The 22,475-nt window shown below is 42.5% G+C and overlaps 1 protein-coding gene across 1 annotated transcript; it reads right to left on the bottom strand.

Moving 5' to 3' along the window:
- Positions 1-392: 392 nt before the first annotated feature.
- Positions 393-22,217, bottom strand: LOC138872011 (uncharacterized). Its single transcript, XM_070149949.1, has 5 exons — positions 21,357-22,217; positions 20,801-21,194; positions 20,103-20,713; positions 19,185-19,688; positions 393-698 (listed from the first exon to the last, which is right to left on the bottom strand). Exons 1-5 carry the CDS (start codon positions 22,215-22,217, stop codon positions 393-395), a joined length of 2,676 nt encoding a protein of 891 aa, XP_070006050.1.
- Positions 22,218-22,475: the final 258 nt, after the last annotated feature.

Genomic DNA, 22,475 nt, shown 5'->3' with positions numbered 1-22,475 from the left:
GCAGCTTCCCAATTGTTAATCTTTGCACTGGGCCCAACAAATTGCACATCCGCCTTGCTAGAACCCTTTCCAGCTTCTAATACGTTCACATCGGCGAATATCCTCTCGAACCTTTCCATCAAATCTCCATCCACATCAACCACCGAACTGGGGACCTTCGTCACTGAGCGCTTTCGGGTACCTAGCTTGACAAATGATTGGGAGAGATACAGGACTGGCTTTAGAAGGGCCCATGCCCTCTGTTTTATTTTTCTGGCTCTTCTCACGTCTGCGACTGTGGGCTTGAACCCCAGACCAAATGTATCCAAGTTCTTAGGAAGAGAAACCGGCTGTACGATACCTTGTAGAGATGCACCCAAAACTTTGCCCGATACAAAACAATTTTTCAACATTTAAATAGCTACCATGACTGATGCAGCAACTACCCTTGGAGTCGGTACACACTTCCCTTCAGGAATTTTCTCTACCGATACCGTGTCAAAAACCTGATAAACCCATGGTCCCTTATCGTCTTCAACCTCTATGAGTGGAACGATGGCATTATTGGGAACACACAAATTGTCTTCGCCATACACAACAATTTCCTGTCGATCCCATTCAAACTTGACCATTTGATGTAGAGTAGACGGGACCGCTCTGGCGACATGAATCCAGGGTCGTCCTAACAGCAGATTGTAAGAAACAGCCACATCGAGTACCTAGAATTCCATAGTAAATTCAACTGGCCATATTGTAAGCTCGAGCACTATGTCCCCAATTGAATCTTTCCCTCCACCATCGAATCCCCGAACGCAGATACTGTTCTTGTGAATACTTTCATCATCCACCTTCAACTTGTTCAGAGTGAAAAGAGGGCAAATATTTGCACTGGAACCATTGTCAACTAGTACGCGAGTAACCACGGAATCTTCACATTTCACCGTCGAATAGAGGGCTCTATTGTGCTCGGTACCCTCCATGGGCAACTCATCATCAGAAAAAGTGACTCTGTTTACCTCAAATATCTTGTTAGCTATCTTTTCCAAGTGGTTTACTGAGATTTTGTCAGGAACGTGGGCTTCGTTCAAGATCTTTATCAAAGCCCGATGGTGCTAGTCTGAATGGATCAATAATGACAAGAGCAAGATCTGAGCCGGTGTCTTTCTTAACTGCTCCACAATGGAATAGTCTTGTACTTTCATCTTTCTTAGAAATTCTTCTGCTTCTTCCTCGGTCACTGCTTTCTTCACCAACACTGGGTTATCTTTTAAGGTTTTAGCTTTTCTCAACTCTTCGGGAGCAAAGCATCTCCCCGATCGAGTCAAACCATGGGTCTCACACACTTCTTCTTTAACCTCTTTCCCCTTGTAAGTCACTGTCACTCGTTCATAATTCTATGGACTGCCTTGCTGTTGACTATGGGTAATTGAGTTACCGGTTTGATAATGACAGGATCTGTGTGGGCTCCCTTGACAATTACTACAGGCTTGTTCGTCACTCCTGGCACAACCACTTTTGCTCTTTCATGTTTTCCTGCAACGTCACTTGAGGACCCCTTCTTGACCTCCACGGATGGTTAGTTATTTGCCCCGCTCAACTTCATCACATACTTCTCACTTGTTGACTTTTCAAATGGCTTGGCTTCACTAGCCTGAATCATCATGACAGTTTGCGAAGGCTTCTTGGGCTCCTCTCCCTTATGCACTATCTCAATCATATTAGTCTCATGATGGGCCGACAACGGGTTCTGGTTGATGTTTGGTGCCTCCAGCGATTGGACCTCAATCCGATTAGTATCAATGAGCTCTTGAATAGCTGTTTTCAACTTCCAGCATTTCTTTGTGTCATGACCCGGGGTCCCTGAACAATACTCATAACTCATCGAGTAGTCAAGATTTCTGAGAGGGGGATTCGGCAGTTTAGCCTCGATCGGATTCAACATACCTAACTGTCTCAGTCTATGGAATAGACTAGCATATGATTCTCCCAAAGGAGTGAAGGTCTTCTGTTTCTGTAACATCTCATTATTAAAGACTTGATTTGGCCGGAAACCTGTTCCAAGGGGATTTCTGTAGGCTATCGGGGGTGGATGGGCATTTTGTGGAGCTAAGTATGGACTTTGTGGAGCCTACGCACACCATTGTGCGTGAGCGGGAGGTTGGGTATAGGTTTGTGCGTGATGGGCAGAAAAATGGGGATCGGGCGGTGGGTAATAGTGTTGTGGTGGACTATATGGAGTGTGGGGGTAAGTTTGGTGGTAGGGTCGAGGCGGGTTGGAGTAACATGGAATATTCCTGGATCCAATCCAAGCTCCTGACCCAATTGTAGCAACATCCTCTTTCTTCTTCTTCCCGAGTACACCCCCAGTACCATTTTGAATGGCCTGGGTGGTTGCTTTGTTTGCTGAATAACTCATGATCTTGTTGGACTTGAGTCCCTCCTCAACCATGCCTCCCATTTTTACAACTTCATTAAAGGACTTGCCCACTGCTGACACCAAGTGACCAAAATAAGTGGGTTCCAAAGCCTGCAAGAAATAATCAACCATCTCACTTTCTTTCATCGGAGGGTCAACCCTCACTGCTGCTCTCTCCAACAGAATCCATATTCCCTGAAGCTCTCATCGAGCTTCTTCTCGATCTTTGTCAATGACAGACGATTTGGGATAATTTCGAGGTTGTATTGAAAATGGCAGGCAAAGGCTTGGGCCAAATCGTCTCATGTGTACCACCGGATGTGATCTTGTCTATTATACCATTCTAGTGCCGATCCACTCAGACTTTGGCTGAAATATGCCATCAGCAATTCATCTCTTCCACCTGCTCCTCTCATCTTGCTACAAAATCCTCTTAAGTGTGCTACTGGGTCACCATGCCCGTTGTATAGATCAAACTTGGGCATTTTGGACCCTGCTGGTAACTGAACATCTGGGAACAGACATAAATCTTTATAGGCCACACTTACTTGACCACCCAACCCCCTCATATCTCTGAACGATTGTTCTAAGCTTTTGACCTTTCTTATCATCTCTTCATGCTCGGGATTTTCTGGTGGCTTCTCGGTCTCTGCTGGGAGATCAAGATGAGGGGTGTAAGAATATGGTTCTGGAACTTTGAAGGTGGGTTTAGGGGGATAGTACTGGTTGTCGTGAGTTTGGAACAGAGGTTCACTGGAAGATCGGTGTAATGTAGCAGGTGGAGGTGCCATAAAAACAGGTGTAATTGGTGGGGGAGGGTATGGGACTTGTTTGGGTGGTGAAGCTTGAGAAGTATGGGAAGTGGCGCCATAGCATTGTTGGTAGAGGGGAAAGGCTGTAGATGAGTTCACAGTGGGAGGATCCGAAGGTTGGGCCGATGGAAGGATATAAGCAGTGTTGGCGGGATAAACCGGTGGTGGATGCCCTTTTGCCCAGGCTTGGTACATTTCGGCCATCTGCTGCTTTAACTTATACATCTCTTCCTTCATTGCATTAACATCTAGTTCTTCCACCTCTTTTGACGGGTCAACGATACTTGTCTCCGGTTCTTGGTTGGCCATATTCAGCCTGTCTTTTGATCGGATGTTGGATGAGTGAGTTGACAGAATGCCAATCAACTAACCACCTGCCTGGACTCAATACATCAACAACAACCTTGTTAGTGGTTAGGACTTTAACAAATTAATAACCATACTTTTTGGGAATGAATGCACCTAAGCAGTTAACCGTTTCTATTATGCATTTGATCTGCTGCTTGCGTCATCCCGGCTTTTCCATTTGCAACTTGTTTCTTCTCTTTTTCCATTCTGGCCTTTTCTTTTGTTTTATCCTCTCATTTCTCTCTTGTTTTTCCATTGCTTCTTCCTATTATTTTTCTCTCTTTTCTTTTCTTCTTCTTCTTTTTTTTATTCTTTTTTTTTCTTATTTTCCTCTCTCTTTTTTTCCCTTCTTCTTTCTTTTTCTCTTTTGGTTATGGTCGAATCCTATGGAGATTGCCTACGTATCATGACCCCGCATGAATCAAACCGAGCGTAGTTCTGGGAGATAAAAGTGAAAGCAAATAATAAAATAATTTTTGGGATTTTCAATTTCATAAAAATCAAATGCTTTGATTACAAAGACTCAACACTAACGGACTCCAAGAGAAACGAACAGATGCTGTTGAAAAGATGAAATACAGACTCCAAAAATAAACTATCATACTCCGACAGAAGAAAATGCAGACTCTACAACAAACGACATACTCCAGCAGACAGAAAATACAGACTCAACACAACTGATAGACTTCATCGAAAAAGGAAATACAAACTTAAATGAAAAATCATGAATACATCAATGCTCCTGGTGCCCGCGGGACATCATTCGGTCTCGTCGCGGGCCTATATGCAAGATCCCTTTGAAGTCGGTCCAAGTCACTCATTATCTGCTTAACGAATGTCATCACTGCCACGAAGAAGGTAGTGCGAGTCATATCCTCACAGATTTGGCACTTCATAACGATGTAATCGGCGATGTTTCTAATTCTCTCTCTAATGACACCTTTTTCTTGTAACAGACGCCCAATCTGCTGGGACCTGGCTTCCAAAGTTTGCTCGGCCACATGATTCTGCTCCTGAAGTTGTTGCAAATCTATTTCTAATTGTGCCAATGCTGTATAACAATGTTCTCTTTCAACCTTGAAGTCTTTCGCCTATTTGATCATTTTGTTTTCTGTGGCGATGACCCTTTTCTTTAATCCTGCGACCTCATTGTCGTATTTTTCTTTCAACTGCTTAACCAGGTGCGCTAGTTCATCTGCATTTTTAGCCAATTGCTTTCGAGCCCTAGCTAGTTCATTTTCTGCTTTGTTCAAATCGAAACTATAGTCATTCACTTTCTGCCTCAGGTTATTTATGAGCTTTTCATCTTTGGCACTTCGGGTGGGGTTTTCTGCTTCTATTTTCATTTTCTGAATTTGGGCTCGAAGGGCCTCATTTTCTTTGGCTAGCTTTTTCTTTTCTCCTTTGTCCGCCGCGACTTGCAAGCCACTCTCGAATTGAAGCTCTCTGACTTGCTTTTCCAATTTTCCTATTGTGGACCTGTACTCATTCTCCTTATCCAACCAAGCCCACTGTTCTTGCGACGCCTCAACGAATTCCTGAATGTGAGGCTTTTTGGCTGGTCTTTCTGGTTCGGCCCTTGCAGTATTCTTCTTTTTATACTAGGCAAGATAGGCGGGTGAGACTTCGCCTCTAGATAGGTCATACACTCAAGTGTTCACTGTCAAATACTGACATTCATTCCAAATAGAACAAACTATTTCTTCATGAAATTGGCCGTCGGAACTAACCTCGACCGCATAAACGCAAAGATCTTCATCTAGGTGCATCACCTGACACCTTCCCAACTATCTCATCACCCGGTAAGGAGCGTAAGGCTGAATACCTCACAGACCCATTAGGAGGAAGTAAGGACCAGTGGCGGGCATATACACAATTTCTTCAACAGGAAGCCAACCCAATGTCCATTCTATTTGTCCCGCGGTAATGGAACGGAGGCAGGATACTCAATCTACGAACCCCTCTGGCAGCTTGAACCTCGAAATCCTTGTATAAAACTCTTCAACGCAACTTTTCTTTATGGACCCGTAACTCATATACTGAGGGCGATGACACAGGTGCTCGATCATCCACATCTGTAATAGCAAATTGCATCCCTCGAAGAAATCTGCCCCAACTTTACAAGCTGTGAGAGCTCGATACATCTCAGACACTATCATAGGGGCAAGAATGCTTTTGGCGTTGGTAATCAGGACCTTGACGACTCTAGCCACCCGCAAATCGATATTCCCATCTTTTCGGGGGAACACCACAAGGCCTAGGAAAGCTACCATGAAGGCGAAACGCCTATGCTCATCCCATTTTGTTCGGTTTCCTCTGCTACACAGCCCGCTTTCCAGATCGTTGAACCCTCCTACGTGCCCGTACCTCTGATATATAAAACGTATAGTACAAAAACCATCCTCCAACTCGGAATACGGGACTCCCTTGCTTATCTTTATCAAATCCATGAACTTGTGAGAGTTAACGGCTCTTGGAGCGATCAGGTACTTATGCCTCAGCCCTTCTGTACTTCCCATATAACCTGCTATCTCCTCCAAGGTTGGGGTGAGTTCAAAATCCGAAAAGTGAAATACGTTATGGGCCGGGTACCAAAGCGTAACCATAGCCTTTATGATGTCTCCTCTAGGTCTGATTTTTAACAACCCGGTGAGACCTCCCAAATGGAGATTGAATTTATCTTGCTCCAATTTTCCCAGATCCTCCCACCACATATGAAACTCTAAAGGGATCTTGTTCATGACTGCTATCGGCAAACTTGGACTCATGCTCATTCTACACATTTATTAGGGTGATTAAGCAAAAATCAAGACTCATTTGACTCAAAGACAAAATTGACAATTTTTCCTCTCTTGTCATTTTTTTTAAAAAATAAATCCGGTTTTGCAAATACGGCCTTTCAGCACCTCGGAGACGAAGATTTTAAGGCTGTGTTGTCTAACCGGTGAAAACCTTAAAAAAAAACCACATGCGGCTGTTCTTGCAAAAACAGCCTTCCGGTGCCCTTTTAGAGACATTCGGCTATTTCTGACAAGAATGACACCACCTTAATTATTTTTAAATAAAAGTAAATTTTTTGTTCTTTTGGGCTATTTTTGCAAAAAAGGAAGTTGGATCCGATGGGGGTTGCCTACGTATCCCACATCCGGTGGGAATCAAACTGGCATAGTTCGGGAAAATAAAATGGACTATTTTTGAAAACCAAACTTTCTTCTTCTTTTTTCCATTTTTCAATTTGTTTTTCTCCTTTGTTTTTCAAAAATTCGGCAGAGTTTCGGCGCTATTTGGACACTGGTTTTTCTTAAAACAGGTGATTAACTCTCTTAACCATCTACACTGTTATTTCTTTTCCGAACTCTCTCCTTTTATTCAAAAGCCGGTTAGCATGCAAATCCAAAGCAAATAAATGCACAAGTAGCAAGTAAGATGCATCAGGATGGTCTTTTTATTTCGGGTGCACCTAGACAGACCCAACCCCTGTGTTGAGTCTCCAAAGTCAAAAATGCACATGATGCAAACAAATGTTTCTACTAGGGATCCAGCATGAGGTATTGTTATACTAGGTTTTAAAACCCTGGGTTTTTTTGTTCTAGACCTGGATTACCCGAGCGGATAACTCGAGCCGAGGGGGGCTGCGTACCGGTAACCAAAAGATCATCCGGCTTTGCAACTTTTCCGAACCTCGTTCTATTTGGGATATGACACTAACAGAAAGAAGTCACGACCAACATGCACTCCTCAAGAGAGAGAAGAGAGGGATTTCGTAGCAGTTTATATATACAGTTCAGATAATATCACAGCGGTAAAAGGAACAATTAGCACATTAGGCCCAAACATGTGATAAAATCAGATAATAAATAAAGCCAAAACAATAACAATTATTTTAAGCTTGAATTCTTGAACCCTGAACTAGAGATTCTGGGTTCGTTCCCCAGCAGAGTCGCCAGAGGTGTCACACCTCCTTTTTTACTTACACCCCCGGAAGGGAGTATATAAGGGAGTTTTTTCCAACTTAAAGTGACAATCTAAACGGGATTATTTTATTTAAATTCAGAGTCGCCACTTGGGATAATTTATGGTGTCCCAAGTCACCGATTCTAATCCCGAATCGAGGAAAAGATTGACTTTGTTTAACAGTCCACGAATCAGAAATCTGGGTAAGGAATTCTATTAATCCGGGAGAAGGTGTTAGGCATTCCCGAATTCCGTGGTTATAGCACGGTCGCTCAACTGTTATTTTTGGCTTAAAAACATTTTAAACCTATGTGCATTTTAACTTTATCCGCTTTTATCCATTTTTAGTGAGAAATTGCAACGTTATTAAAACACGGCTCGAATCACGTCACATAAATGCGCCCGTGATTTTTTGACATATTTTAACATCGTTGAGATTCGGATTTGGGTCACATAAATATTCACCCGAGTTTAGGAAAGTAGATTATTAGAATACGCACCTAAGCAATTACACATTTGCACTTTGCGAGGGCCATGGAATTTGCTAAATGATGCGCCTCGAATTTTAAGGATTAAAGCAAAGTCTAATTAAAATGAGGGCCATGGACTATTATTATCTAACATGGCTTGCTTCACTAGTTGGAGAAGTTTAATTATTCCACATTAATGGGTAAGGATTCTACTACGGTTCAATTTAAGAGACTACATTTAAAATAAGAAAGAGGCGAATGGTTTTTAGAGTTAAAAAATTTGGGCCAGCGTGAGGACCAACAACCCATGGACGTGAAGCCCTCTTGAGTCAACAACTGACTTCAGTCTAGGCTGGGCCCAAAGGAGCCAAAGTCGAAATAAGGCAGCCTCAGCAAAAGATGAGATCCTTGGTTCGAATCCACAGACCAGCATAGGAAGTTGATACTTTGCATTTCATTTCTTTTAAGTTAATCAAACGAAAGGGAAACAAGGAACATTCAAAGCATTTTAGGCGTCCGTGTACACCACTGTTCTGACAGCCCAAACGAATTACACAACTGAGAGAGGTCTAGCACAGCTAACACCATTTATCATGATGGAATGCAGAATATAACTAAATGACTTTGTTACACCAGTTATACATTCAGGTTTTCACAACAGTTCAAAATCAGACTTAGTCAAACACAATGCATCCAATGAACCAGAACAAGAAGATTCAGAAAGACAACAGAGATAAAACTATGAATTAAAGAGTTGATTCTAGGCTTCGAACTTCTATTTTCCATTTCATTCTTCCAATTTTCACTTCACAATCAACAAGGTTGCAGAATTGTGTACCTGGATGGGGAAAAACAAAGAAAATGGTAAGGAATGCAGCAGTAATAGCCGCAAACAGCCCAGATCCAATCAACCCAGCAATGAAACAGTGAGATTCCTCAGAAGAGACTTAACAGAGCAATGAACCAACCCACAAACTAAACCAAGCTCTTTCTAAACCCAAGCTCAACTCATTTTATCACCAGATTCTTAGTTTTTCAGAAGTTTTCCAGAAATTTTAAACTAACAGAGTGATTCGGAGAATTAAAACCAAGCAAACAATACCAACTCCATTGACTTTCAGCAATTGAAAACTAAAAATATCAAAGAAGGATTTCAATAGAACAATAACTTTCTATGGATTTATTAGCTATTTTAAGTTTTCAAATTTTAAAAGTCTTCAAAAGCTCCCCATTGAGTGAAGGGAAGGTTTCATTTATAGGATGGGAGGGTCTGTGGTGTGCCTTCCAAGGCAAGGCAATCGAATTGCCCAAAATACCCCCACAAGGCATCTTTTAAAACTGATTTCTGGACAACTGTCCATTTCTTTTAGATATTTTCATCTTTCAGCCTATTTTCCTAATGAATTTGGGCAGCTGTCCATCTAAGAAGCCTCCCAATCAGTTATTGAAAGATTCCCCAAGTCGGACAATCCCCAAACTACCCCTTAAGTTTCTGATTATTCAATTATCCCCCTTAAAGTACTGAATATCTACAAACATAAACAAACAAAGAACAAACGAGCAAATACCTTGAGATGGATCAAAAATAGATAAATGTAGGACTGGGAATGTACCTAACAACTGTGAATCACATTAAATCAAGAGGACCTGGTCTATCACAAGAACCCAGATGGGATTTTCAAAATGCTAGAAAACTGATAAAACATGATCGAATGATCCACAATGAGTACACCTGAACCTTTGAATTATACTTAGATCATTTTCACATAAACATAAACTCGGAAAAAGCCACTGGAATAAAAATCAACGCATATGGTGAACAACACTAACTAATCTCAATGATTAAGCACCAGGATTAACCAACAAATTTGAAATGAAAACTAAAACATAGCCAGAAATCAGGAAAACAACAAAAATGCAACTCCAACGAACTATGGATTAAACTAAACTAACAAACCCCTTTATGAAACTGATTTTGCGATAAAATAGGAATGACCTTTAAAATGAGGAACAACATATTTACGAACAGAAAAACAACTTGAAGGAATACTGAAAAGAGAAAACAAAAGAAAAGAAGAAAAAATGAAGGGCGAACAATGAAACCTTACCAGAACCAAAATTTTGTTAGAAGGAAACCTGGACCTGGGTTCGTATGAGGCTGGATGGATTCCGGATATGGTTGAAGGAGGTTTGATACAATGAACCAGGCCCATATGAATCCATTGCTCCCATTGAGATTGAGAGCAAATGACCCATACAGGTATGACTAATTTGAAACACAATATATCCTTGGGCCTTTCTTCTTCTTCTTTTACTTCCAAGATTTCTATTTGAAATAGCTCCAATCTGATGGGTCTTTGAGAAAATCACCAGTATATGAGAGGTGAAGGGAGCGAGGAGACGACCTAGTAAGGTTTTGGGTAGGTTTGGGCGAATTAGGTTTCTGACAATGACCTTAGATCCGAGATTCGAGGGCTTTTGAGGATATTCGAAAGAAACCAACATGGGATTTGAGATGGGTAGGGACTGGTGGTCACTTGGTGTTGATTTTATGGGGAAAGGTCTCGACGCCGCCATGCAGGGGGTTGGAAATTCTAGGGCGACGTCTAGGGTTTAAGACTTCAATTCGAGATTTGAATAGTTGGGGTTTGATTTGAGGGAAGAGGGGTGCGGATTTGGGATATGGAGATGGAGGAAGGCATTTGGTGTAAGTTTGGTAACGGTTCACGGTGGCGCCGCCAGAGGAAGGCGGTGGAATTTTGAGGCAGCTCAGTTAGGGTTTGGTGGGGGATCAGTCTCTGAAAGAGACGAGATGGGGGGGGGGGTAATGGCGTTCAGACATATATATACCAAGAAGACCCTAGTTCCCAACCGTCTGATTAATCAAAAACAACGGCCCAGATCAAAGGGCTTCAAAACGGGGTCGTTTGGGTCAGGAACGAGGTCGTTTGATTACGTGGTAGGGAGACCGGGTTTGGACAAGTTTTGGGTTGGGCTGACCGAATTATAAAGGGAAGGGTTTGGGCTTGGAATAAATTTGATGGAAAAGCCCAAAAAATCCAATTTCTTCTTATTTCCCTTCTTTTCTTTTCCAATTTCAAATCCTTTTTTTTTTCAAATTAAAAATAAAACCTAAATTAAATTTTGGGCTAAATTATCCTTTCCAATTAGATTAATCAATCACCCTAGTATTTACAATAATTAATTAAATCCTAAGTTCAAAGAAAATATAAAATTCAAAACTTTAGAGTTAAAATGAGCTATTTTTGTGATTTTTGTATCTTATAAAACACTAAATTACTAATTAATTCAAAAATGCAAAAATTAAATCCAAATGCAAATGCAACATATTTTTGTATTTTTCATTAACTAAAATGCACAAACAAAATGCAAACAATTAACAGAAAATGCCACAAAAATCCACAAAATTGCAAATACTCAAAGAAATTATTTTTGTTTTGAATTTATGTGAGTAATTCATATAGGGCAAAAATCACGTGCTCACATCAGCTACCGAGATCCGCAGTTTCCTTGGCTTGGCGGGCTACTACCGTTGTTTTGTGGGGGTTTTTCATCGATTGCAGCCCCTATGAATAGGTTGACCCAGAAGGGTGCTCTGTTCCAGTGGACAGAGGAGTGTGAGGCGAGCTTTCAGAAGCTCTAGAAAGCTTTGATTACAGCCCCAGTTTTGATATTGCCTATAGGTTCGGGGTCTTATACGGTCTATTGTGATGCCTCGAGGATTGGCCTCGGAGCAGTGTTGATGTAGGATGGTAGGGTGATTGCCTACGCGTCTAGACAGTTGAAGATACATGAGAAGAATTACCCTGTTCATGACCTTGAGTTAGCTGCCATTGTTCACGCCCTGAAGATTTGGCGCCATTATTTATATAAGGTTCCCTATGAGATTTATACTAACCATCGGAGCTTGCATCACCTGTTCAAGCAAAAGCATCTAAATTTGTGCTAGAGGAGGTGGTTAGAGTTGCTGAAGGACTACAATATCACTATTTGGTATCACCCGGGCAAGGCCAATGTGGTGGCTGATGCTTTGAGCAGCATGCAGAGAGTTTGGGGAGTTTGGCTTACTTATTAGCATCAAAGAGGCCTATGGTGATGGATGTTCAGGCCTTAGCCAGCCAGTACATGAGATTGGATCTTTCAGAGCCCAGTTAGGTTCTAGTTTGCGTGGTTTCTCGGTCTTCCTTATTTGATGGTATCAGGGAGCGACAGTATGATGACCCTCATTTGCTTGTCCTCAAGCACAAGGTCCAAAATGGTGATGCCAGAGATGTGACTATTGGTGATGATGGGGTATTGAGGATGTAGGGTCAGATTTGTGTACTCAATGTTGATGGGCTTCGAGAGTTGATTCTAGAAGAGGACCAGAGCCCACTGTATTCCATTCATCCGGGTGCCACGAAGATGTATCAGGATTGAGGCAGCACTATTGGTGGTGACAGATGAAGAAAGATATAGTTGGATTTGTAGCTCGGTGCCTCAACTGTCAGCAGGTGAAGTATGAGCACTAGAGACCGGGTGGATTACTTCAGCAGATAGAGATTCCGAGTGGAAATGGGAGTGGATCACCATAGACTTTGTAGTTGGGCTCCCACAAACTTTGAGAAAGTTCGATGCTATTTGGGTGATTGTGGATCGGCTGACCAAGTCCGCTCACTTTAGTCCTGTGTGTACTACTTATTCCTCGGAGTGGTTGGTGGAGATCTATATCCGGGAGATTGTTTGTCTGCATGGTATTCCAGTGTCCATCATTTTAAATAGAGGTACTCAGTTCACATCACGGTTCTGGAGGGCCGTTAAGCATGAGTTGGGTACTCGGGTGGAGTTGAGTACAACATTTCACCCTCATACGGACGGATAGTCCGAACGCACTATTCAGATTCTTGAGGATATGCTCCGTGCGTGTGTAATTGAGTTTGGAGGGTCTTGGGATCAGTTCTTGCCATTGGTGGAGTTTGCTTACAACAACAACTATCATTCCAGCATTCAGATGGCACCGTTTGAGGCTTTATATGGTAGACGGTGTAGATCCCCGGTGGGTTGGTTTGAGTCGGGTGAGGCCAGATTATTGGACACATACTTAGTTTAGGATGCTTTGGAGAAGGTTAAGGTGATTCAGTATAGACTCTGCACATCCCAGTCCAGACAGAAGAGTTACACAGACCGGAAGGTTCGTGATGTTTCCTATATGGTTGGAGAGCGGGTTCTGCTTCGGGTTTTACCTATGAAGGGCGTTATGAGATTTGGGAAGAAGGGAAAGTTGAGTCCGAGGTTTATTGGCCCTTTTGAGATATTGAGGCGTGTTGGGGAGGTTGCTTATGAGCTTTCCTTACCTCCCAGCTTGGCAGCAGTTCATCCGATATTTTATGTTTCGATGCTCCGGAGGTATCACGGTGATCCGTCGCATGTGTTGGATTTTAGTTCAGTCCAGTTGGACAAGGATCTATCTTATGTTGAGGAGCCAATGGCAATATTGAACAGGCGGGTTAGAAAGCTGAGGTCAAAGAACATTGCATCAGTAAATGTTCAATGGCGGGGTCAGCCAGTCGAGGAGGCGACCTGGGAGACCGAGCAGGATATGCGCAGTCGTTACCCTCATCTTTTCACCACTTCAGGTATGTCTCTATGCTCGTTCGAGGACAAACGAATGATAAAGTGTAGGAGGATGTGACGACCTGGCCAGTCGTCTTAAGAATTTACGCCTCGATCCCTTATCAATCACTTTCCCCAAGTTTATTTCTGCTATTTTGATTTGCCGGGATGTTTGGTTTTGAGTTTCGGAGAGTTTTGGGACACTTAGTCCCTAAATGAGAGCTTAAGTGTTGGAAAGTTGACCGTAGTCAGAATAGTGTGAAGGTGGCCTTGGAATGGAAATCCGATTGTTTTGTTAGCTCCGTTGGGTGATTTTTGTATTAGGGGCGTGTTCAGATTGTGTTTTGGAGGTCCGTAGCTAATTTAGGCATGAAATGCTGAAAGTTGAATTTTTGAAGTTTCCGGTTCGATAGTGAGATTTTGATCCGAGGGTCGGAATGGAATTCTGGAAGTTGGAGTAGCTCTATAGTGTTGAATGTGATGAGTGTGCAAAATTTCAGGCCATTCGAATGAGGTTTGCTAGACTTTTTGATCAAAAGTGTATTTTTAGAGTTTTTGGAATTCTTAGGCTTGGATCCGATGGAAAATAGGTGTTTTGATATTGTTTTGAGCGTTCCGAAGGTTTGAACAAGTTTGGATGAAGTTATGGAATATGTTGGTAGGTTTGGTTGAGGTCCCGGGGGCCTCGGGATGATTTCAGATAGATGACGGAATGACTTTTGGAATTGGAGTTGTAGCTTCAGCTGTTCTGGTGTCATAGCTGCACCTACGAGTGTGGGACCGCAGGTGCGGAGCCGCAGAAGCGGCGGATTAACCGCAAAAGCAGAATTTGGAGAGTTCAATGGGAACCGCAGGAGCGGTGGAATTTCCGTAGGAGCGGTACCATATCTGTGGATGGGGAGTCGCAGATGCGGAATCTGGGCCCTAAGTGACAAGTCACAGATGCGACCATTGTTCCGCAAATGCAGGACCGCACTGCAGATGCAGAAACAACTGGGCAGAAATATGAAATTTCGAGGGTTTAGTTTCAAAATTGAAAATTCGATTTGGAGCTCGGGAGAGGGTGATTTTTAGAGGAAATTAAAGAGGAGATCATTGGGTAACAATTATTTGACCCTTTCTAGTTATATTCCATCAATCTATAGTTAGTTTCATTTCGGATTGGAGATGAAAATTTGGGAAAAGTTGGAAGGAAGTTCTTATACCAAAAATTCGACTTTTGATTGGGAATCTGACCTTAGATTTGGATAATTTTGGTATGCATGAACTCCTGAGAGCATGAGGATTCTGAAAATATAAATTTTACCCGATTCTGAGACGTGGGCCTGAGGGGCATTTTGGTCATTTTACCTAATTTCACGTATTAGCTTAGAATTTCTTTGTAGAATCAGTTACTTGAAGTGTTATTTACATTATGCAATTGAATTGAATAGATTTGGGCCATTTGGAGTCGAGTACTCGTGGCAAAAGCGTGGTTTCAGGTTGATTTTGAGCCGGTTCGAGGTGAGTGGCTTGCCTAACCTTGTGTGGGGGACCTTTCCCTTAGGATTTAGTATATTTGGTAATTGAAATGCCTTGTACATGAGGTGACGAGTGCGTGCTTGTGCAAATTGTGGGAAATCCAATTTTCTTTAAGCAATTACTAGTATGTTTTCTTTCCTGTTTTTATTACTTGCACTATTAAGCGTGTTGTTAGTTTAGGAAAGTATGTCTAAGTGACTTAATTGTTTTACTTGCTCAAACTGCCTTACCTGAATTCTGTGCAACATGCTAGACTAGAATTACTTGTTCGCCTTAATATGAAATTGCCATTTCTGAATATTTTTCTGTTGCTGCTGTGTATTTACATTGGGACTACAGATGTGGGATTCCGGTAGCTCCCTGTCACGCCCCAAAATCGAGGGGCGCGATCGGCGCTCGACCGGGCAGCCCCAGCCAAGCGGACCTAGGTGCCTTTCCTATTCCACGTGTTACCTCGCGTTTCCATTTCCCATTAACCAAGTGAAATAGCCATTTATAAATTTAAACACATTCTTACGAGATTTACATAGAATACATAGTTACTTAGCGTGGTTTACCAGTTATACTGCCCAAAATACATAAGTGCATAACCCACATTTCCTGTCTATGGATCCTCTATGGATACAAAAGAGTGATACAATACTTGCTGGTAACAAGGCTCTGACTATACCTTACACCAAAAACCAAAATAAGACTCCGAAATAAAAAGCGGCATGAGCCACGCAAGGCCCCGGGAGGAAAAGGGCTCACCAATGCTTCTGGCGGAAAGTGAATGGGAGCTATGGTCGGTGGACTGGAGTACCTACTATGGATCCACCTACAATCATAATACGAATGTAGCGCCCCCGGCAAAAGGGACGTCAACACATTTGAATTGTACTGGTATGTATGAACAAACTTGCCCTAAGTAAACTCAAACCATACACAAGTAACAAGTAGTCATGGAACCAATAATCAAATACACATGAAAGAAAACCATCAAGCCAAACAAGTTACAATCTCTCCATTTTCCCTTCAACATTTTCACATCAATGATTTCACAACTTTATCATATTTTCATTTCAATAGTGATTTCGATCACTTTTCCACCCTTATTACCTCGGCCACCCTTGTCACCACAACCTACACCTTATTACTTCGTGTTGCGGCGCGCAACCCGATCCCTCCGAACAATCACAATTCACAAACAACACAACAACAACAAGAACAACAACAATAATTCACAAAGAACAACCACAACAATTCTCAAATAATTTCTATAGCCATCAACACTATTTCCATCATATTCAACAACTCTTATGCATTTTATGTCACCGCGATAATTGCCAATACAAGCCATATATGTTCTTACCACAATTGTTCCAACTGCATCATTTATGATTTCCTTCCATCATTTGTTTCTCAACTCTTACCACATAACACATTCACAATCACACATTTGGTTTATTGCCAATTACGTACACCATTATATCGGGAGACTTAACCACGAACAATCAAATCATACCAATCACAAGAATTCCACAAATAATCCACGTAGATATCACATACCAAATATTCGTACACCAAACAAAGTGACTTTACAAAGGTCAAAGTTAGCCATACATACCTTTCTTGATCTTTCCTTTAATTACTACGATATTCCGGAAATTCTAGCAACTTCAATCTATTTTGAGACATAACAAAATTTGAACACAAATTAGGAAGATATTCATAATTCTAGCTCATTTGAGAATTTTATCAATTACTAGTTGTGCATCTTGATTTCAAATCTCTTTTACAAGATTCCCTTCATTTCCCAACCCAATCTTTACTTGTTTATATTCAACAATCTTCCCACAAACCTAATTTGTACATGCATGAATAATGAATACTCTCACATCCAAGAATCATCTTACTAATTACCCATTTCTAGTTAGATTTCAAAGTTGAAGAATTGGGGAAAAGAAATTCTTACCTCTTTGAAGCCTTAGCAACCCTTTGATGCGATTTCAAGGTGTGATTCAAGGAATAGTAGTGAAATCTTTAGTTTTCCCCTTTCCTCTCTCTAGAATTGCTCTCCCTTCACTCTAGAATACCAGAAATTTCCCCAATAATAAACCTCAGTCGAGTTAAATGAAATGGGGTTTGGGTCTTAAAAACCCATTTTTTTGTACTGCCGCGCCGCGTGGGGCGCCGCGGGACACGGGGCGTCTGTGCAAAATGTGTCTAGAAATGAAGTTTCGGACCATACTGGAATTACTACTGGCGCGTCGGGCCGGGCGCCGCATGGGGCGCCGCGGTAGTTCAAATTTCTGCGCTGCTTTGGTAATTTGGTCATAACTTTGTGTAGGAATGTACGAATGACGAACAGTTTGAAGCGTTGGAAACTAGACTCAAAGTCCTTTTATTTGATAGGCTGTGCATCACACAAATCCTTATATAACTAGATATATAATTGTCCAAAGTGAGGTCTTGTGCGCACTCATTTGCAACTTTCGTCTATTATGAAATTTTATAACTTGGCTTAGACTTAGGCCTCTCCTTATACCCCAATTCACTTCTAATATGACTTATACACTTATTAATATATCCAATTGATATCCATAATATCCTTAATCCTCATTTGTATGCAAGATAAAATATTTAGCCTACCTTGGCACCACGAAGTCTTAAATTACTAAGCAACATTTTCTGGGGCTTTACATTCTCCCCCGCTTAAGGTCATTCGTCCTCGAATGAGGATCAAGTTTCATTCATTAGTCATCCTTATGTAACTTCTGCTTTTCACATTATGAAATATACCATCAGCCCCGAATTTGGCTACTCCTTAAATTTCCAAAAATTTCGCCAGAGTTTCCTTTGTAACTAGGACTATCCACCTGTCAGAGGGAACCAAATACATATCCTAACAGCATATACATGTTCCATAGACATAACATAACTTTTTAAACACCAACCATGGCCGCATAGGCAACGTACATAATCAAAATGGAATAGTTTAACATAGATCAAATCAAAAGATAAGAGTTTATAGGAACCAAATGCATGAAAGCTATTATATAACTATTCAAACAAATGTGGGTACTTCTTTCTCATTTCTTCCTCGGCTTCCCAAGTGGCTTCCTCAACTTGCTGGTTCCGCCATAATAATTTCACGGATGCAATTTCCTTATTTCTCAGTTTTCGAACTTGCCTATCAAGAATGGCAACTGGGACTTCTTCATATGATAGCTCTTCATTCATCTCAATAGTCTTGACTGGCACGATGGTGGACGGATCCCCTACTACCTTCCTTAACATAGACACATAAAAGACCGGGTGTACCAATGACATCTCGGGTGGCAGCTCGAGTTTGTATGCCACCTGACCAATTCTTTGAATGATTTTGTATGGTCCGACATACCTCGGACTTAATTTTCCCTTACTTCTAAATCTCATGATACCTTTCATTGGGGAAACTTTAATGAATACCCAATCGTCTTCTTTGAACTCCAAATATCTGCGACGCACATCCAAATAGGATTTTTGGTGACTTTGAGCAGTTTTCAACCTTTCTTTAATAAGCTTGACTTTCTCCATGGCCTGATACACGAGGTCCGGCCCTATCAATTCCGCTTCTCCAACCTCGAACCATCCGATAGGAGACCTACATCTCCTACCATACAATGCTTCGAACGGTGCCATTTGGATACTAGCATGGAAGATATTGTTGTAAGCAAATTCTATGAGCGGCAAATGGTCATCCCAACTATCCTTGAAATCAATAGTACAAGCACGTAACATGTCTTCAAGCGTCTGAATAGTCTGCTCTGCTTGCCCATCGGTTTGTGGATGAAAAGTTGTGCTAAGGTTTACCTGCGTACCCAAACCTTGCTGAAACTTCTTCCAAAAGTGGGCTGTAAACTAAGCCCCGCGATCTGAAATGATTGAGACTGGAGTGCCATGCAACCTGACTATTTCTTTGATATACAGCTGAGCATACTGTTCCGCTGTGTCGGTAGATTTAACTGGCAAGAAATGCACTGATTTTGTGAGTCGATCCACGATCACCCAAATTGAGTCAAATTTGCGCGGAGTGCGCGGCAACCCTACCACAAAATCCGTGTTAATAATCTCCCATTTCCACGTTGGAATTTCTATGCATTGAGCTAATCCACCGGGCCTTTGATGTTTGGCCTTCACTTGTTGACAATTCGGACATTTCGCCACAAAATCCGCCACATCCCTCTTCATATTGTTCCACCCATAAATTTCCTTGAGATCATGATACATTTTTGTAGAACATGGATGCACAGAATACCTGGAAGTGTGAGCCTCTGCCATGATCCTTTCCCAAAGACCGTCGATACCAGGAACACACAGGCGGTCTTGGTACCGTAGGGTACTATCATTCATGCCAACGGAAAAAGCCGTGGTCTTATGTTTATGAATACCCTCCTTCAGTTGTGCTAACAACAGATCGTTAAATTGCTTCTCTTTCACCTCTGCCACGAGCGATGATTCTGCCCCATTCTGTACAATTACTCCTCCTTCATTAGAGTCTGCAAGGCGAACTCCCAAACTGGACAATTGGTGAACCTCCCTGGCTAACGGTCTCTAATATGCCTCCAAATGAGTCAAACTTCCCATGGATTTTCGACTAAGAGCATCTGCCACAACATTAGCCTTCCCCGGGTGATAGAGAATATCAATGTCATAGTCCTTGAGTAATTCTAGTCATCTTCGTTGCCTTAGATTTAACTACTTCTGCTTGAAAATATATTGAAGGCTCTTGTGGTCCGTGAATACATCCACATGGACCCTGTATAGATAATGTCGCCAAATCTTTAGTGTGAACACCACCGCTGCAAGCTCTAAGTCATGAGTTGGATAGTTCTTTTCATGATTCTTGAGTTGCCTAGAAGCGTAGGCAATAACCTTTCCATGTTGCATCAGCACACAACCGAGCCCGACTCTCGAAGCATCGCAATACACCACAAATCCCTTTGTACCCTCTAGCAGGGATAATACCGGTGCTGTTGTCAACCTTGATTTCAATTCTTGAAAACTCTTTTCACAAGCACCGGACCATTGGAATTTAACTGCTTTCTGCGTCAACTTAGTCAAAGGGGAGGCGAGGGTAGAGAATCCCTCCACAAACCTCCGATAATACCCCGCTAAACCCAAGAAGCTACGGATCTCCGTCGGGGTCATGGGTCTAGGCCAATCTTTTACTGCTGCAATCTTCTGGGGATCCACCTGAATCCTTTCACTGGAAACAACATGGCCCAGAAAGGTAACAGACTTCAACCAAAATTCACATTTTGAAAATTTAGCATACAACTGGTGCTGATAAAGGGTATGCAGAACTGCCCTGAGGTGATCGGCATGATCCTCACGGCTCCACGAATAAACAAGGATGTCATCAATGAAAACAATCACAAAGGAGTCTAGAAATGGCTTGAAGACCTGATTCCTAAGATCCATGAAAGCTGCCGGGGCGTTGGTTAGCCCAAAAGACATGACCAAGAATTGAAAGTTACCATAGCGAGTTTTGAAAGCGGTCTTAGGAATATCCTGCTCTCTGATCTTCAATTGGTGATACCCGGACCGTAGATCAGTTTTGGAGAAGAAACTTGCACCTTGCAATTGGTCGAACAAATCATCTATCCGAGGCAAAGGATATTTATTCTTGATGGTGACCTTGTTAAGCTGCCAATAATCAATACACATCCGGAGTGACCCATCCTTCTTCCTGACAAAAAGAACCGGAGAACCCCACGGTGACACACTTGGCCGTATGAACCCTTTTTCTAATAAATCCTTCAGCTGCTCCTTTAACTCCCTTAACTCCGCTGGCCCCATCTTGTATGGTGGAATAGATATTGGCTGCATATCTAGCAATACATCAATCCCGAAATCAATCTCCCTATCTGGTGGGATCCCTGGAAGCTCGTCCGGAAACACTTCAAGAAACTCATTCACGACTGGCACAGACTCGGGGGCAGACACTTCTGAAGTGGTGTCCGCCACCCGGACCAAATGGTAGATACACCCCTTCCTAATCATCTTTGAAGCCTTAAGGTAGGAAATAAACCTACCTTTCGGCACCACACCATTTCCCTTCCACTCAATAACCGGCTCATTAGGGAACTCAAGCCTCATGACTCTCGTTCGACAGTCAAGTTTAGCAAAGCACGAATAAAGCCAGTCCATTCCCATAATCACATCAAAATCCACCATTCCAAGCTCAATAAGATCGGTCGTGGTAGCACAACCACATACCGTGACAGCACAATTCCTATAAACTCGCGCGGCTGTGATAGAATCACCAATTGGAGTTGATACAGAGAATGACTCATGAAGCTGTTTGGGTTCTACCCCAAAACATGAAGCAATGAATGGGGTGACATAAGACAAAGAGGACCCCGAATCAATAAGAGCATAACAATCAATGACCTGAACAGACAAGATACACGTGACAACATTTGGAGAAGCCTCTGCACTCTGGCGACCACTCAAAGCGTAAAATCGGCTAGGTCCACTTCTACCACGAGCTCCACCCCTAATTGCACCACGCTCTACTGGAGCTGGAGGGCACGCGGATGATGTAGCAGCTGAAGAACTGGATGGCTGAGCAAATCCCCTACCCGTGCCCTGTCTAGGCACATGATAGTCCCGCTGGATATGACCTCTCACCCCGCATCCATAACACATCGGGATATCCAAATAACAAGCCTCCGTATGGAATCTCCCACACTTGGGGCATAGATCTCTTCCCTGCTGCTGTGATCCCCCTCCTGGACGACCGGACTGATAGGGTCTCCTACTATTTGAACCTGGTCTCAAGTGACTGCTCTGCTGGTAACTGTGCACAGATGGCGGTGCGCTCGTTGAGGACTGAGCATATGAATGGGATGACCCTGATGGCCCCCTTCTCTGAACTGGTCTCCCTGAGTGACCCACTGATCGGGCCCTGCTGTTACTCTCCCTTTCTGCCCGTAATTTACACTTCCTAGCCTCTGTGGCCTGAGTGAATCCCACAATCTTCCCATAATTCATATCTGAGTGTAAGGCCGTTGTAGCAGCCTCGTTCACCACCAAGGGACTAAGACCCTGAACAAATCGCCGAACTCGATCACCCATGGTCGACACTAACTAGGGAGCATACTTGGACAATCTCACAAACTCCATATGGTACTCCCAAACACTCATACTGCCCTGCTTGAGGACCTCAAACTCAGTGGCACGGGCCGCCATTGTCTCAGCAGGCAAGAAGTGGTCCATGAATGCATCTACAAACTCATCCCATCTAGATGGAGGTCTTTCCTCCCCAGAATCCTCCCACATCTCGAACCATGAATACGCTGCTCCCCTCAACCTGTATGAAGCCAACTCAACCCC

Source organism: Nicotiana sylvestris, chromosome 1 (genome assembly GCF_000393655.2).
Source record: "Nicotiana sylvestris chromosome 1, ASM39365v2, whole genome shotgun sequence".
Taxonomy (NCBI): domain Eukaryota; kingdom Viridiplantae; phylum Streptophyta; class Magnoliopsida; order Solanales; family Solanaceae; genus Nicotiana; species Nicotiana sylvestris.
Note: the sequence above shows the minus strand (reverse complement) of the source record. Positions and strands in the feature narration are given on the sequence as shown.

Excerpts from the sequence above, each read along its gene's own strand:
- LOC138872011 (XM_070149949.1), bottom strand. The coding sequence starts at position 22,217 with ATGGGTGATCGAGTTCGGCGATTTGTTCAGGGTCTTAGTCCCTTGGTG. Across the intron at positions 20,714-20,800 it reads GGATGGGTCACTCCGGATGT|GTGCAAGTTTCTTCTCCAAA; the intron begins GTATTGATTATT and ends ACCAATTGCAAG. Across the intron at positions 699-19,184 it reads TTATTAACACGGATTTTGTG|GTACTCGATGTGGCTGTTTC; the intron begins GTAGGGTTGCCG and ends ATGGAATTCTAG.